At 38.5% G+C, this 13,183-nt stretch overlaps 1 protein-coding gene across 1 annotated transcript in view; it reads left to right on the forward strand.

Annotated features, from left to right (window-relative positions):
• Positions 1-1,539, forward strand: part of LOC135702374 (uncharacterized) — a 422,075-nt gene extending 420,536 nt beyond the window's left edge. The window contains exon 5 of the mRNA XM_065223407.1: positions 1,243-1,539. Coding sequence (XP_065079479.1) covers positions 1,243-1,539 — 297 coding nt within the window. The remainder of the gene's footprint in view (positions 1-1,242) is intronic.
• The last annotated feature ends 11,644 nt before the right edge of the window (positions 1,540-13,183 follow it).

Raw genomic sequence — 13,183 nt, forward strand, 5'->3', positions numbered from 1 at the left:
TAAGCACCAAATACGGTTTCGTTTGGATAAATTGGAGACCAAATGGGAAGAATTTGAGGAGATTCAAGCGGACATCGGAGAAATAGATGACCACGAGGAAAATATCGAAGTGCATCGTCAGGTCAGGGAAAATTTCGAGGAAAACAATTTCGAGGGCTAGTTAGTAAGCTACAACAACCTACCCAAACTCAATCGACACGATTGCATTCTTCACCTGTTCCCTCTTCGGAGTCGGGTAATGTTCTTACTTATGTGCGGCTTCCTCAAATCAACCTTCCCAAGTTCGACGGAAATTTTGAAAAATGGCTGCCTTTTCACAACACGCTCAATTGATTTTTCTCCGGCATTGAGTGGCATTCAAAAATTCCACTACTTACGGGCATCTTTGAGGGGTGATGCGTTGAAATTGGTTGATGCTTATACCATGAGCGAGGCTAATTACGCTTGGTAGCACGATTCTCCAACGGTTACTTGCTGAAGAAACGTCATTTGAACGCGATGTTCGAGTTTCCGAAAATTCGTAAGAAGTCATCTACAGGTATTCATGACGTCATCGATTGCTTCGAGAGCAACACAAAATTTTTTGGACCAGTTAGGGGAGCGAACAAGTATCTGGAGTGCCTGGAAAATAGGCATTTAAATTCTGGAACACGTATACACTTACCGGTGAGCCTGCAGACTACTGGAAATTCTCAACCTACCGGAAACAGCGATACGATCATAGGAATCTCTGGTGGAACACTTAGTAAGGGTCAATGGTGGATTTTGGTGGTGTTGTTATTTCATCTGCGTTTCTAGTATTATTTCAGACTAAATGATTCATAAAGGTGAAATTAATTTTTTTTTTTAAATAAACAGTAATTTAAATAAATGATGGGATCATACTTCAAAAACATTGAAATTTCAACAATATTATTTAAAATAATCCTCTTCATATTTTTGTGATTCGAAAACTGGTTAAGCGAAAACATTCCTTAGTTCAATCAAGAAACCCGACGTCATCGTACCCGACCAACTGCAGTTCGTGCTGAAACAAGCCTTTTCACCGACCCGTTGCATTTCCTAACGAGATAAATTTCCATCTGCGTCATTCTACTGCTGTGAGCAAAACAAAAACAACCCCGCATTTCTTTGCTTGATATTCATGGAATTCATTTTTCCCCGCCATAACACACCCGTTCCATTTGATACAATGCCGTTCAATCTTCAAACCATCCTTCTTTTTTTTTTTCCTTCTTGCAGGTCGCTTGGGTCCGGGTCGACACGCAGACGATATTATCTATCCATCACAACGTGATAACACAGAATCCCCGGATAAGCCTGACGCACAACGATCACCGGTCCTGGTACCTGCACATCCGGGAGGTGGAGGAAAGCGACCGGGGCTGGTACATGTGCCAGGTCAACACAGACCCGATGCGGTCCCGGAAGGGCTACCTGCAGGTCGTCGGTGAGTGTCGGAGCCTGTCCCTTCACCTGGAAAAGTCAATCACCATCCGATGGATGAATTCCAATAATGGAGTGCACCTTTTGATTTGAATTCATCCCACCTTCCCCCGGCAGGTTGATTCCCTTTTCGTATCTCCACTTGTTTTGCGTCAAAAACTTCCATCCACAGATGAGAGCACACAATCACCTCCTAGATTACATGGGATAAGAGCAAATAAGCCATCCCATAATCAGGAGAGAGAGAAGAAGTGACTCCCCTTCTTCCAGCTCATTGGACTCCCAAAGTAAAACCCAAAGCCAGCCAGCACCATTTTTCCCATGTACACTCCCAAACGCAAACAAACCACAACAACATCAGTTACAGCAGTTACCAAAAATCAGACCCAAATGCGGCGAACCATCGCCACACACAGACCAAGTTTGCTATCAACGAAAAATTATCATATTTTCCGCTTCGGCGTATCTCTTTTCCCCTTGCATACCCATCATCTGCATGCTACTTTTTTTTTTCTTTTTCGAGGAACATTTGTGGGGTAGACCTCCCGTGACTCCAATATATTTAATATACTTTAAATTGTTATGCTCATTTGAATTCTGAAATTTGCATAAATTCCCTGCCGGGGTGCGCCGCTTCCCTCCCTGTTGGTTGGGGGAAGTGTGCTTTCTCTTTCTCGCCCTCTCTCATGTGGTTCCTTCCGCAGCAGAGAGGTACGGACCCAGCATGGCGGTCCCTGTTTTGGGTTTGCCAATGGTGAGAGCAGCTGCCGCAATACCATTATCAGCAACAGTTTGGGTAGGTACCTACACAAACTATCATTAACCACCACAAGCATAACAACCGCCGGGGCGTCAAAAGTGAACCTACAAACTTCTACATGGGTGTGATTTTGAGGATCGGTGAGTTTTTATTTATAAGAGCAGTCTTGAGCAAATAGTGATGCTTTCATTCTCAAGGTAGGAGCTAGGTGCAGGAATGAAACATTAATTTGCATACAACCTCCTTAACCCTCCAGTGCCCATGCGAGAACCGGTAAACTTAACCCATTTTTATTCATGCCTTTGAGAGGTTGCTAGGCTGTGTTCCATTTGATGAATTTTAACTTAAATTTGACAGATGGAAAATTTTACAATCAACCATTTTTCCAAACTTAATTCTGTTATACAATGAAGCAATTTTGACAAACACCTTCGCCAAATGGAACACAACCTTTGTACCAACAAAATTCATAGATACATTTGCCTTTTTCTGCTTGGCACTCAAAAGATGGTCACTAAAGGTAGTCTAATCCAGTCCATAACAAGAAAATTAAAAAAGGTAATTGCAACCAGTTTCATCAAAATCGGACAAGATTTGGGTTTCAGCAGCCAAACAAAGCAGGTGTCATCTCTAGGTGAAAATGGGCGCTGGAGGGTTAAATAAGGTCAACATGCCGATTTAAAAGGTGCTTGATTTTCTAAATCATTAAACCCATTCCACTCCGGGAATACGCCTCCAATTGAGATGTGAGGGGTGTTAAGGTGTTCAAAATTTGTATACCCATATTTTCCTTGAAGATATGACATAGCCCATTATTTAAAGTCTGAAGTCACGTGTACGCCATTGTTGTTGGTTCATTGAAAAACTAGTGTCTAAGCCCAATTATCATTTTTTTTTTTAGTCAAATTGAACCTCATTTCTCATATTTAGAGTCATTTAATTCAATTTAGCAATCAACCAGCATTGCAATTTTAGATTAAATATTTACAAATCAAATTGAATCTCATTTTTCATGATTTGATGCAAAAATATTTGTGATTATTCTGTAAAGTTTTCAGCATATTTGGAGCAAAAGCTTGCATTTACCAGAACATTTTTGAAAATAATTATGCTTATTTAATTTATAGTATAAATCACCCAGATTAGCAATATTATAGAATATGTGATGCATAGACTTTCAGAGATCTGGAAAATTTTGAAAAATTCAATCTATCGATGTATCTCCTTAAATATAGCTCTAATCGCGATTTGGGGGGTGTCCAGATGCTCGAAATTTTCATATCCAAATTTCCCAGTACAAAATATTTCATAAATCATTATCATTATTTATCAAACCATTAAATCGATTTATCTCCTTAAATATAGCTCTAATCGCGATTTGGGGGGTGTCCAGATGCTCGAAATTTTCATATCCAAATTTCCCAGTACAAAATATTTCATAAATCATTATTTGTCGGCCGGTGGGTTTCCCAAACCTTTAAATCGATTTATCTCCTTAAATATAGCTCTAATCGCGATTTGGGGGGTGTCCAGATGCTCGAAATTTTCATATCCAAATTTCCCAGTACAAAATATTTCATAAATCATTATTTGTCGGCCGGTGGGTTTCCCAAACCTTTAAATCGATTTATCTCCTTAAATATAGCTCTAATCGCGATTTGGGGGGTGTCCAGATGCTCGAAATTTTCATATCCAAATTTCCCAGTACAAAATATTTCATAAATCATTATTTGTCGGCCGGTGGGTTTCCCAAACCTTTAAATCGATGTATCTCCTTAAATATAGCTCTAATCGCGATTTGGGGGGTGTCCAGATGCTCGAAATTTTCATATCCAAATTTCCCAGTACAAAATATTTCATAAATCATTATTTGTCGGCCGGTGGGTTTCCCAAACCTTTAAATCGATGTATCTCCTTAAATATAGCTCTAATCGCGATTTGGGGGGTGTCCAGATGCTCGAAATTTTCATATCCAAATTTCCCAGTACAAAATATTTCATAAATCATTATTTGTCGGCCGGTGGGTTTCCCAAACCTTTAAATCGATGTATCTCCTTAAATATAGCTCTAATCGCGATTTGGGGGGTGTCCAGATGCTCGAAATTTTCATATCCAAATTTCCCAGTACTAAATATTTCATAAATCATTATTTGTCGGCCGGTGGGTTTCCCAAACCTTTAAATCGATGTATCTCCTTAAATATAGCTCTAATCGCGATTTGGGGGGTGTCCAGATGCTCGAAATTTTCATATCCAAATTTCCCAGTACAAAATATTTCATAAATCATTATTTGTCGGCCGGTGGGTTTCCCAAACCTTTAAATCGATGTATCTCCTTAAATATAGCTCTAATCGCGATTTGGGGGGTGTCCAGATGCTCGAAATTTTCATATCCAAATTTCCCAGTACAAAATATTTCATAAATCATTATTTGTCGGCCGGTGGGTTTCCCAAACCTTTAAATCGATGTATCTCCTTAAATATGGCTCTAATCGCAATTTGGGGGGTGTCCAGATGCTCGAAATTTTCATATCCAAATTTCCCAGTACAAAATATTTCATAAATCATTATTTGTCGGCCGGTGGGTTTCCCAAACCTTTAAATCGATGTATCTCCTTAAATATAGCTCTAATCGCGATTTGGGGGGTGTCCAGATGCTCGAAATTTTCATATCCAAATTTCCCAGTACAAAATATTTCATAAATCATTATTTGTCGGCCGGTGGGTTTCCCAAACCTTTAAATCGATGTATCTCCTTAAATATAGCTCTAATCGCGATTTGGGGGGTGTCCAGATGCTCGAAATTTTCATATCCAAATTTCCCAGTACTAAATATTTCATAAATCATTATTTGTCGGCCGGTGGGTTTCCCAAACCTTTAAATCGATGTATCTCCTTAAATATAGCTCTAATCGCGATTTGGGGGGTGTCCAGATGCTCGAAATTTTCATATCCAAATTTCCCAGTACAAAATATTTCATAAATCATTATTTGTCGGCCGGTGGGTTTCCCAAACCTTTAAATCGATGTATCTCCTTAAATATAGCTCTAATCGCGATTTGGGGGGTGTCCAGATGCTCGAAATTTTCATATCCAAATTTCCCAGTACAAAATATTCATAAATCATTATTTGTCGGCCGGTGGGTTTCCCAAACCTTTAAATCGATGTATCTCCTTAAATATAGCTCTAATCGCGATTTGGGGGGTGTCCAGATGCTCGAAATTTTCATATCCAAATTTCCCAGTACAAAATATTTCATAAATCATTATTTGTCGGCCGGTGGGTTTCCCAAACCTTTAAATCGATGTATCTCCTTAAATATGGCTCTAATCGCAATTTGGGGGGTGTCCAGATGCTCGAAATTTTCATATCCAAATTTCCCAGTACAAAATATTTCATAAATCATTATTTGTCGGCCGGTGGGTTTCCCAAACCTTTAAATCGATGTATCTCCTTAAATATGGCTCTAATCGCAATTTGGGGGGTGTCCAGATGCTCGAAATTTTCATATCCAAATTTCCCAGTACAAAATATTTCATAAATCATTATTTGTCGGCCGGTGGGTTTCCCAAACCTTTAAATCGATGTATCTCCTTAAATATAGCTCTAATCGCGATTTGGGGGGTGTCCAGATGCTCGAAATTTTCATATCAAAATTTCCCAGTACAAAATATTTCATAAATCATTATTTGTCGGCCGGTGGGTTTCCCAAACCTTTAAATCGATGTATCTCCTTAAATATAGCTCTAATCGCGATTTGGGGGGTGTCCAGATGCTCGAAATTTTCATATCCAAATTTCCCAGTACAAAATATTTCATAAATCATTATTTGTCGGCCGGTGGGTTTCCCAAACCTTTAAATCGATGTATCTCCTTAAATATGGCTCTAATCGCGATTTGGGGGGTGTCCAGATGCTCGAAATTCTCATATCCAAATTTCCCAGTACAAAATATTTCATAAATCATTATTTGTCGGCCGGTGGGTTTCCCAAACCTTTAAATCGATGTATCTCCTTAAATATGGCTCTAATCGCAATTTGGGGGGTGTCCAGATGCTCGAAATTTTCATATCCAAATTTCCCAGTACAAAATATTTCATAAATCATTATTTGTCGGCCGGTGGGTTTCCCAAACCTTTAAATCGATGTATCTCCTTAAATATAGCTCTAATCGCGATTTGGGGGGTGTCCAGATGCTCGAAATTTTCATATCCAAATTTCCCAGTATAAAATGTTTCATAAATCATTATTTGTCGGCCGGTGGGTTTCCCAAACCTTTAAATCGATGTATCTCCTTAAATATAGCTCTAATCGCGATTTGGGGGGTGTCCAGATGCTCGAAATTTTCATATCCAAATTTCCCAGTACAAAATATTTCATGAATCATTATTTGTCGGCCGGTGGGTTTCCCAAACCTTTAAATCGATGTATCTCCTTAAATATGGCTCTAATCGCAATTTGGGGGGCGTCCAGATGCTCGAAATTTTCATATCCAAATTTCCCAGTACAAAATATTTCATAAATCATTATTTGTCGGCCGGTGGGTTTCCCAAACCTTTAAATCGATGTATCTCCTTAAATATAGCTCTAATCGCGATTTGGGGGGTGTCCAGATGCTCGAAATTTTCATATCCAAATTTCCCAGTACAAAATATTTCATAAATCATTATTTGTCGGCCGGTGGGTTTCCCAAACCTTTAAATCGATGTATCTCCTTAAATATAGCTCTAATCGCGATTTGGGGGGTGTCCAGATGCTCGAAATTTTCATATCCAAATTTCCCAGTACAAAATATTTCATAAATCATTATTTGTCGGCCGGTGGGTTTCCCAAACCTTTAAATCGATGTATCTCCTTAAATATAGCTCTAATCGCGATTTGGGGGGTGTCCAGATGCTCGAAATTTTCATATCCAAATTTCCCAGTATAAAATATTTCATAATTCATAATTTGTCGGCCGGTGGGTTTCCCAAACCTTTAAATCGATGTATCTCCTTAAATATGGCTCTAATCGCAATTTGGGGGGTGTCCAGATGCTCGAAATTTTCATATCCAAATTTCCCAGTACAAAATATTTCATAAATCATTATTTGTCGGCCGGTGGGTTTCCCAAACCTTTAAATCGATGTATCTCCTTAAATATAGCTCTAATCGCGATTTGGGGGGTGTCCAGATGCTCGAAATTCTCATATCCAAATTTCCCAGTACAAAATATTTCATAAATCATTATTTGTCGGCCGGTGGGTTTCCCAAACCTTTAAATCGATGTATCTCCTTACATATAGCTCTAATCGCGATTTGGGGGGTGTCCAGATGCTCGAAATTTTCATACCCAAATTTCCCAGTATAAAATAATTCATAATTCATTATTTGTCGGCCGGTGGGTTTCCCAAACCTTTAAATCGATGTATCTCCTTAAATATAGCTCTAATCGCGATTTGGGGGGTGTCCAGATGCTCGAAATTTTCATATCCAAATTTTCCAGTACAAAATATTTCATAAATCATTATTTGTCGGCCGGTGGGTTTCCCAAACCTTTAAATCGATGTATCTCCTTAAATATAGCTCTAATCGCGATTTGGGGGGTGTCCAGATGCTCGAAATTTTCATATCCAAATTTTCCAGTACAAAATATTTCATAAATCATTATTTGTCGGCCGGTGGGTTTCCCAAACCTTTAAATCGATGTATCTCCTTAAATATAGCTCTAATCGCGATTTGGGGGGCGTCCAGATGCTCGAAATTTTCATACTCAAATTTCCCAGTACAAAATATTTCATAAATCATTATTTGTCGGCCGGTGGGTTTCCCAAACCTTTAAATCGATGTATCTCCTTATATATAGCTCTAATCGCGATTTGGGGGGTGTCCAGATGCTCGAAATTTTCATATCCTAATTTCCCAGTACAAAATATTTCATAAATCATTATTTGTCGGCCGGTGGGTTTCCCAAACCTTTAAATCGATGTATCTCCTTAAATATAGCTCTAATCGCGATTTGGGGGGTGTCCAGATGCTCGAAATTTTCATATCCAAATTTCCCAGTACAAAATATTTCATAAATCATTATTTGTCGGCCGGTGGGTTTCCCAAACCTTTAAATCGATGTATCTCCTTAAATATAGCTCTAATCGCGATTTGGGGGGTGTCCAGATGCTCGAAATTTTCATATCCAAATTTCCCAGTACTAAATATTTCATAAATCATTATTTGTCGGCCGGTGGGTTTCCCAAACCTATAAATCGATGTATCTCCTTAAATATAGCTCTAATCGCGATTTGGGGGGTGTTCAGATGCTCGAAATTTTCATATCCAAATTTCCCAGTACACAATATTTCATAAATCATTATTTGTCAGCCGGTGGGTTTCCCAAACCTTTAAATCGATGCATCTCCTTAAATATAGCTCTAATCGCAATTTGGGGGGTGTCCAGATGCTCGAAATTTTCATATCCAAATTTCCCAGTACAAAATATTTAATAAATCATTATTTGTCGGCCGGTGGGTTTCCCAAACCTTTAAATCGATGTATCTCCTTAAATATAGCTCTAATCGCGATTTGGGGGGTGTCCAGATGCTCGAAATTTTCATATCCAAATTTTCCAGTACAAAATATTTCATAAATCATTATTTGTCGGCCGGTGGGTTTCCCAAACCTTTAAATCGATGTATCTCCTTAAATATAGCTCTAATCGCGATTTGGGGGGCGTCCAGATGCTCGAAATTTTCATACTCAAATTTCCCAGTACAAAATATTTCATAAATCATTATTTGTCGGCCGGTGGGTTTCCCAAACCTTTAAATCGATGTATCTCCTTAAATATGGCTCTAATCGCAATTTGGGGGGTGTCCAGATGCTCGAAATTTTCATATCCAAATTTCCCAGTACAAAATATTTCATAAATCATTATTTGTCGGCCGGTGGGTTTCCCAAACCTTTAAATCGATGTATCTCCTTAAATATAGCTCTAATCGCGATTTGGGGGGTGTCCAGATGCTCGAAATTCTCATATCCAAATTTCCCAGTACAAAATATTTCATAAATCATTATTTGTCGGCCGGTGGGTTTCCCAAACCTTTAAATCGATGTATCTCCTTACATATAGCTCTAATCGCGATTTGGGGGGTGTCCAGATGCTCGAAATTTTCATACCCAAATTTCCCAGTATAAAATAATTCATAATTCATTATTTGTCGGCCGGTGGGTTTCCCAAACCTTTAAATCGATGTATCTCCTTAAATATAGCTCTAATCGCGATTTGGGGGGTGTCCAGATGCTCGAAATTTTCATATCCAAATTTCCCAGTACAAAATATTTCATAAATCATTATTTGTCGGCCGGTGGGTTTCCCAAACCTTTAAATCGATGTTTCTCCTTAAATATAGCTCTAATCGCGATTTGGGGGGTGTCCAGATGCTCGAAATTTTCATATCCAAATTTCCCAGTATAAAATAATTCATAATTCATTATTTGTCGGCCGGTGGGTTTCCCAAACCTTTAAATCGATGTATCTCCTTAAATATAGCTCTAATCGCGATTTGGGGGGTGTCCAGATGCTCAAAATTTTCATATCCAAATTTTCCAGTACAAAATATTTCATAAATCATTATTTGTCGGCCGGTGGGTTTCCCAAACCTTTAAATCGATGTATCTCCTTAAATATAGCTCTAATCGCGATTTGGGGGGCGTCCAGATGCTCGAAATTTTCATACTCAAATTTCCCAGTACAAAATATTTCATAAATCATTATTTGTCGGCCGGTGGGTTTCCCAAACCTTTAAATCGATGTATCTCCTTAAATATGGCTCTAATCGCAATTTGGGGGGTGTCCAGATGCTCGAAATTTTCATATCCAAATTTCCCAGTACAAAATATTTCATAAATCATTATTTGTCGGCCGGTGGGTTTCCCAAACCTTTAAATCGATGTATCTCCTTAAATATAGCTCTAATCGCGATTTGGGGGGTGTCCAGATGCTCGAAATTCTCATATCCAAATTTCCCAGTACAAAATATTTCATAAATCATTATTTGTCGGCCGGTGGGTTTCCCAAACCTTTAAATCGATGTATCTCCTTACATATAGCTCTAATCGCGATTTGGGGGGTGTCCAGATGCTCGAAATTTTCATACCCAAATTTCCCAGTATAAAATAATTCATAATTCATTATTTGTCGGCCGGTGGGTTTCCCAAACCTTTAAATCGATGTATCTCCTTAAATATAGCTCTAATCGCGATTTGGGGGGCGTCCAGATGCTCGAAATTTTCATACTCAAATTTCCCAGTACAAAATATTTCATAAATCATTATTTGTCGGCCGGTGGGTTTCCCAAACCTTTAAATCGATGTATCTCCTTATATATAGCTCTAATCGCGATTTGGGGGGTGTCCAGATGCTCGAAATTTTCATATCCTAATTTCCCAGTACAAAATATTTCATAAATCATTATTTGTCGGCCGGTGGGTTTCCCAAACCTTTAAATCGATGTATCTCCTTAAATATAGCTCTAATCGCGATTTGGGGGGTGTCCAGATGCTCGAAATTTTCATATCCAAATTTCCCAGTACAAAATATTTCATAAATCATTATTTGTCGGCCGGTGGGTTTCCCAAACCTTTAAATCGATGTATCTCCTTAAATATAGCTCTAATCGCGATTTGGGGGGTGTCCAGATGCTCGAAATTTTCATATCCAAATTTCCCAGTACAAAATATTTCATAAATCATTATTTGTCGGCCGGTGGGTTTCCCAAACCTTTAAATCGATGTATCTCCTTAAATATAGCTCTAATCGCGATTTGGGGGGCGTCCAGATGCTCGAAATTTTCATACTCAAATTTCCCAGTACAAAATATTTCATAAATCATTATTTGTCGGCCGGTGGGTTTCCCAAACCTTTAAATCGATGTATCTCCTTAAATATAGCTCTAATCGCGATTTGGGGGATGTCCAGATGCTCGAAATTTTCATACTCAAATTTCCCAGTACAAAATATTTCATAAATCATTATTTGTCGGCCGGTGGGTTTCCCAAACCTTTAAATCGATGTATCTCCTTAAATATAGCTCTAATCGCGATTTGGGGGATGTCCAGATGCTCGAAATTTTCATATCCAAATTTCCCAGTACAAAATATTTCATAAATCATTATTTGTCGGCCGGTGGGTTTCCCAAACCTTTAAATCGATGTATCTCCTTAAATATGGCTCTAATCGCAATTTGGGGGGTGTCCAGATGCTCGAAATTTTCATATCCTAATTTCCCAGTACAAAATATTTCATAAATCATTATTTGTCGGCCGGTGGGTTTCCCAAACCTTTAAATCGATGTATCTCCTTAAATATGGCTCTAATCGCAATTTGGGGGGTGTCCAGATGCTCGAAATTTTCATATCCTAATTTCCCAGTACAAAATATTTCATAAATCATTATTTGTCGGCCGGTGGGTTTCCCAAACCTTTAAATCGATGTATCTCCTTAAATATAGCTCTAATCGCGATCTGGGGGGTGTCCAGATGCTCGAAATTTTCGTACTCAAATTTCCCAGTATAAAATAATTCATAATTCATTATTTGTCGGCCGGTGGGTTTCCCAAACCTTTAAATCGATGTATCTCCTTAAATATAGCTCTAATCGCGATTTGGGGGGTGTCCAGATGCTCGAAATTTTCATACTCAAATTTCCCAGTATAAAATAATTCATAATTCATTATTTGTCGGCCGGTGGGTTTCCCAAACCTTTAAATCGATGTATCTCCTTAAATATGGCTCTAATCGCAATTTGGGGGGTGTCCAGATGCTCGAAATTTTCATATCCTAATTTCCCAGTACAAAATATTTCATAAATCATTATTTGTCGGCCGATGGGTTTCCCAAACCTTTAAATCGATGTATCTCCTTAAATATAGCTCTAATCGCGATTTGGGGGGTGTCCAGATGCTCGAAATTTTCATATCCAAATTTCCCAGTACAAAATATTTCATAAATCATTATTTGTCGGCCGGTGGGTTTCCCAAACCTTTAAATCGATGTATCTCCTTAAATATGGCTCTAATCGCAATTTGGGGGGTGTCCAGATGCTCGAAATTTTCATATCCAAATTTCCCAGTACAAAATATTTCATTAATCATTATTTGTCGGCCGGTGGGTTTCCCAAACCTTTAAATCGATGTATCTCCTTAAATATAGCTCTAATCGCGATTTGAGGGGTGTCCAGATGCTCGAAATTTTCATACTCAAATTTCCCAGTATAAAATAATTCATTATTCATTATTTGTCGGCCGGTGGGTTTCCCAAACCTTTAAATCGATGTATCTCCTTAAATATAGCTCTAATCGCGATTTGGGGGGTGTCCAGATGCTCGAAATTTTCATATCCAAATTTCCCAGAACAAAATATTTCATAAATCATTATTTGTCAGCCGGTGGGTTTCCCAAACCTTTAAATCGATGTATCTCCTTAAATATGGCTCTAATTTGGGGGGTGTCCAGATGCTCGAAATTTTCATATCCAAATTTCCCAGTACAAAATATTTCATAAATCATTATTTGTCGGCCGGTGGGTTTCTCAAACCTTTAAATCGATGTATCTCCTTAAATATAGCTCTAATCGCGATTTGGGGGGTGTCCAGATGCTCGAAATTTTCATATACAAGTTTCCCAGTACAAAATATTTCATAAATGCTCGAAATTTTCATATCCAAATTTCCCAGTACAAAATAATTCATTATTCATTATTTGTCGGCCGGTGGGTTTCCCAAACCTTTAAATCGATGTATCTCCTTAAATATAGCTCTAATCGCGATTTGGGGGGTGTCCAGATGCTCGAAATTTTCATATCCAAATTTCCCAGTACAAAATATTTCATAAATCATTATTTGTCGGCCGGTGGGTTTCCCAAACCTTTAAATCGATGTATCTCCTTAAATATGGCTCTAATCGCAATTTGGGGGGTGTCCAGATGCTCGAAATTTTCATATCCA

Source organism: Ochlerotatus camptorhynchus, unplaced genomic scaffold (genome assembly GCF_037179485.1).
Source record: "Ochlerotatus camptorhynchus isolate MF236.1 unplaced genomic scaffold, CSIRO-AGI_Acam_v1.1 ptg000017l, whole genome shotgun sequence".
Lineage (NCBI taxonomy): Eukaryota > Metazoa > Arthropoda > Insecta > Diptera > Culicidae > Ochlerotatus > Ochlerotatus camptorhynchus.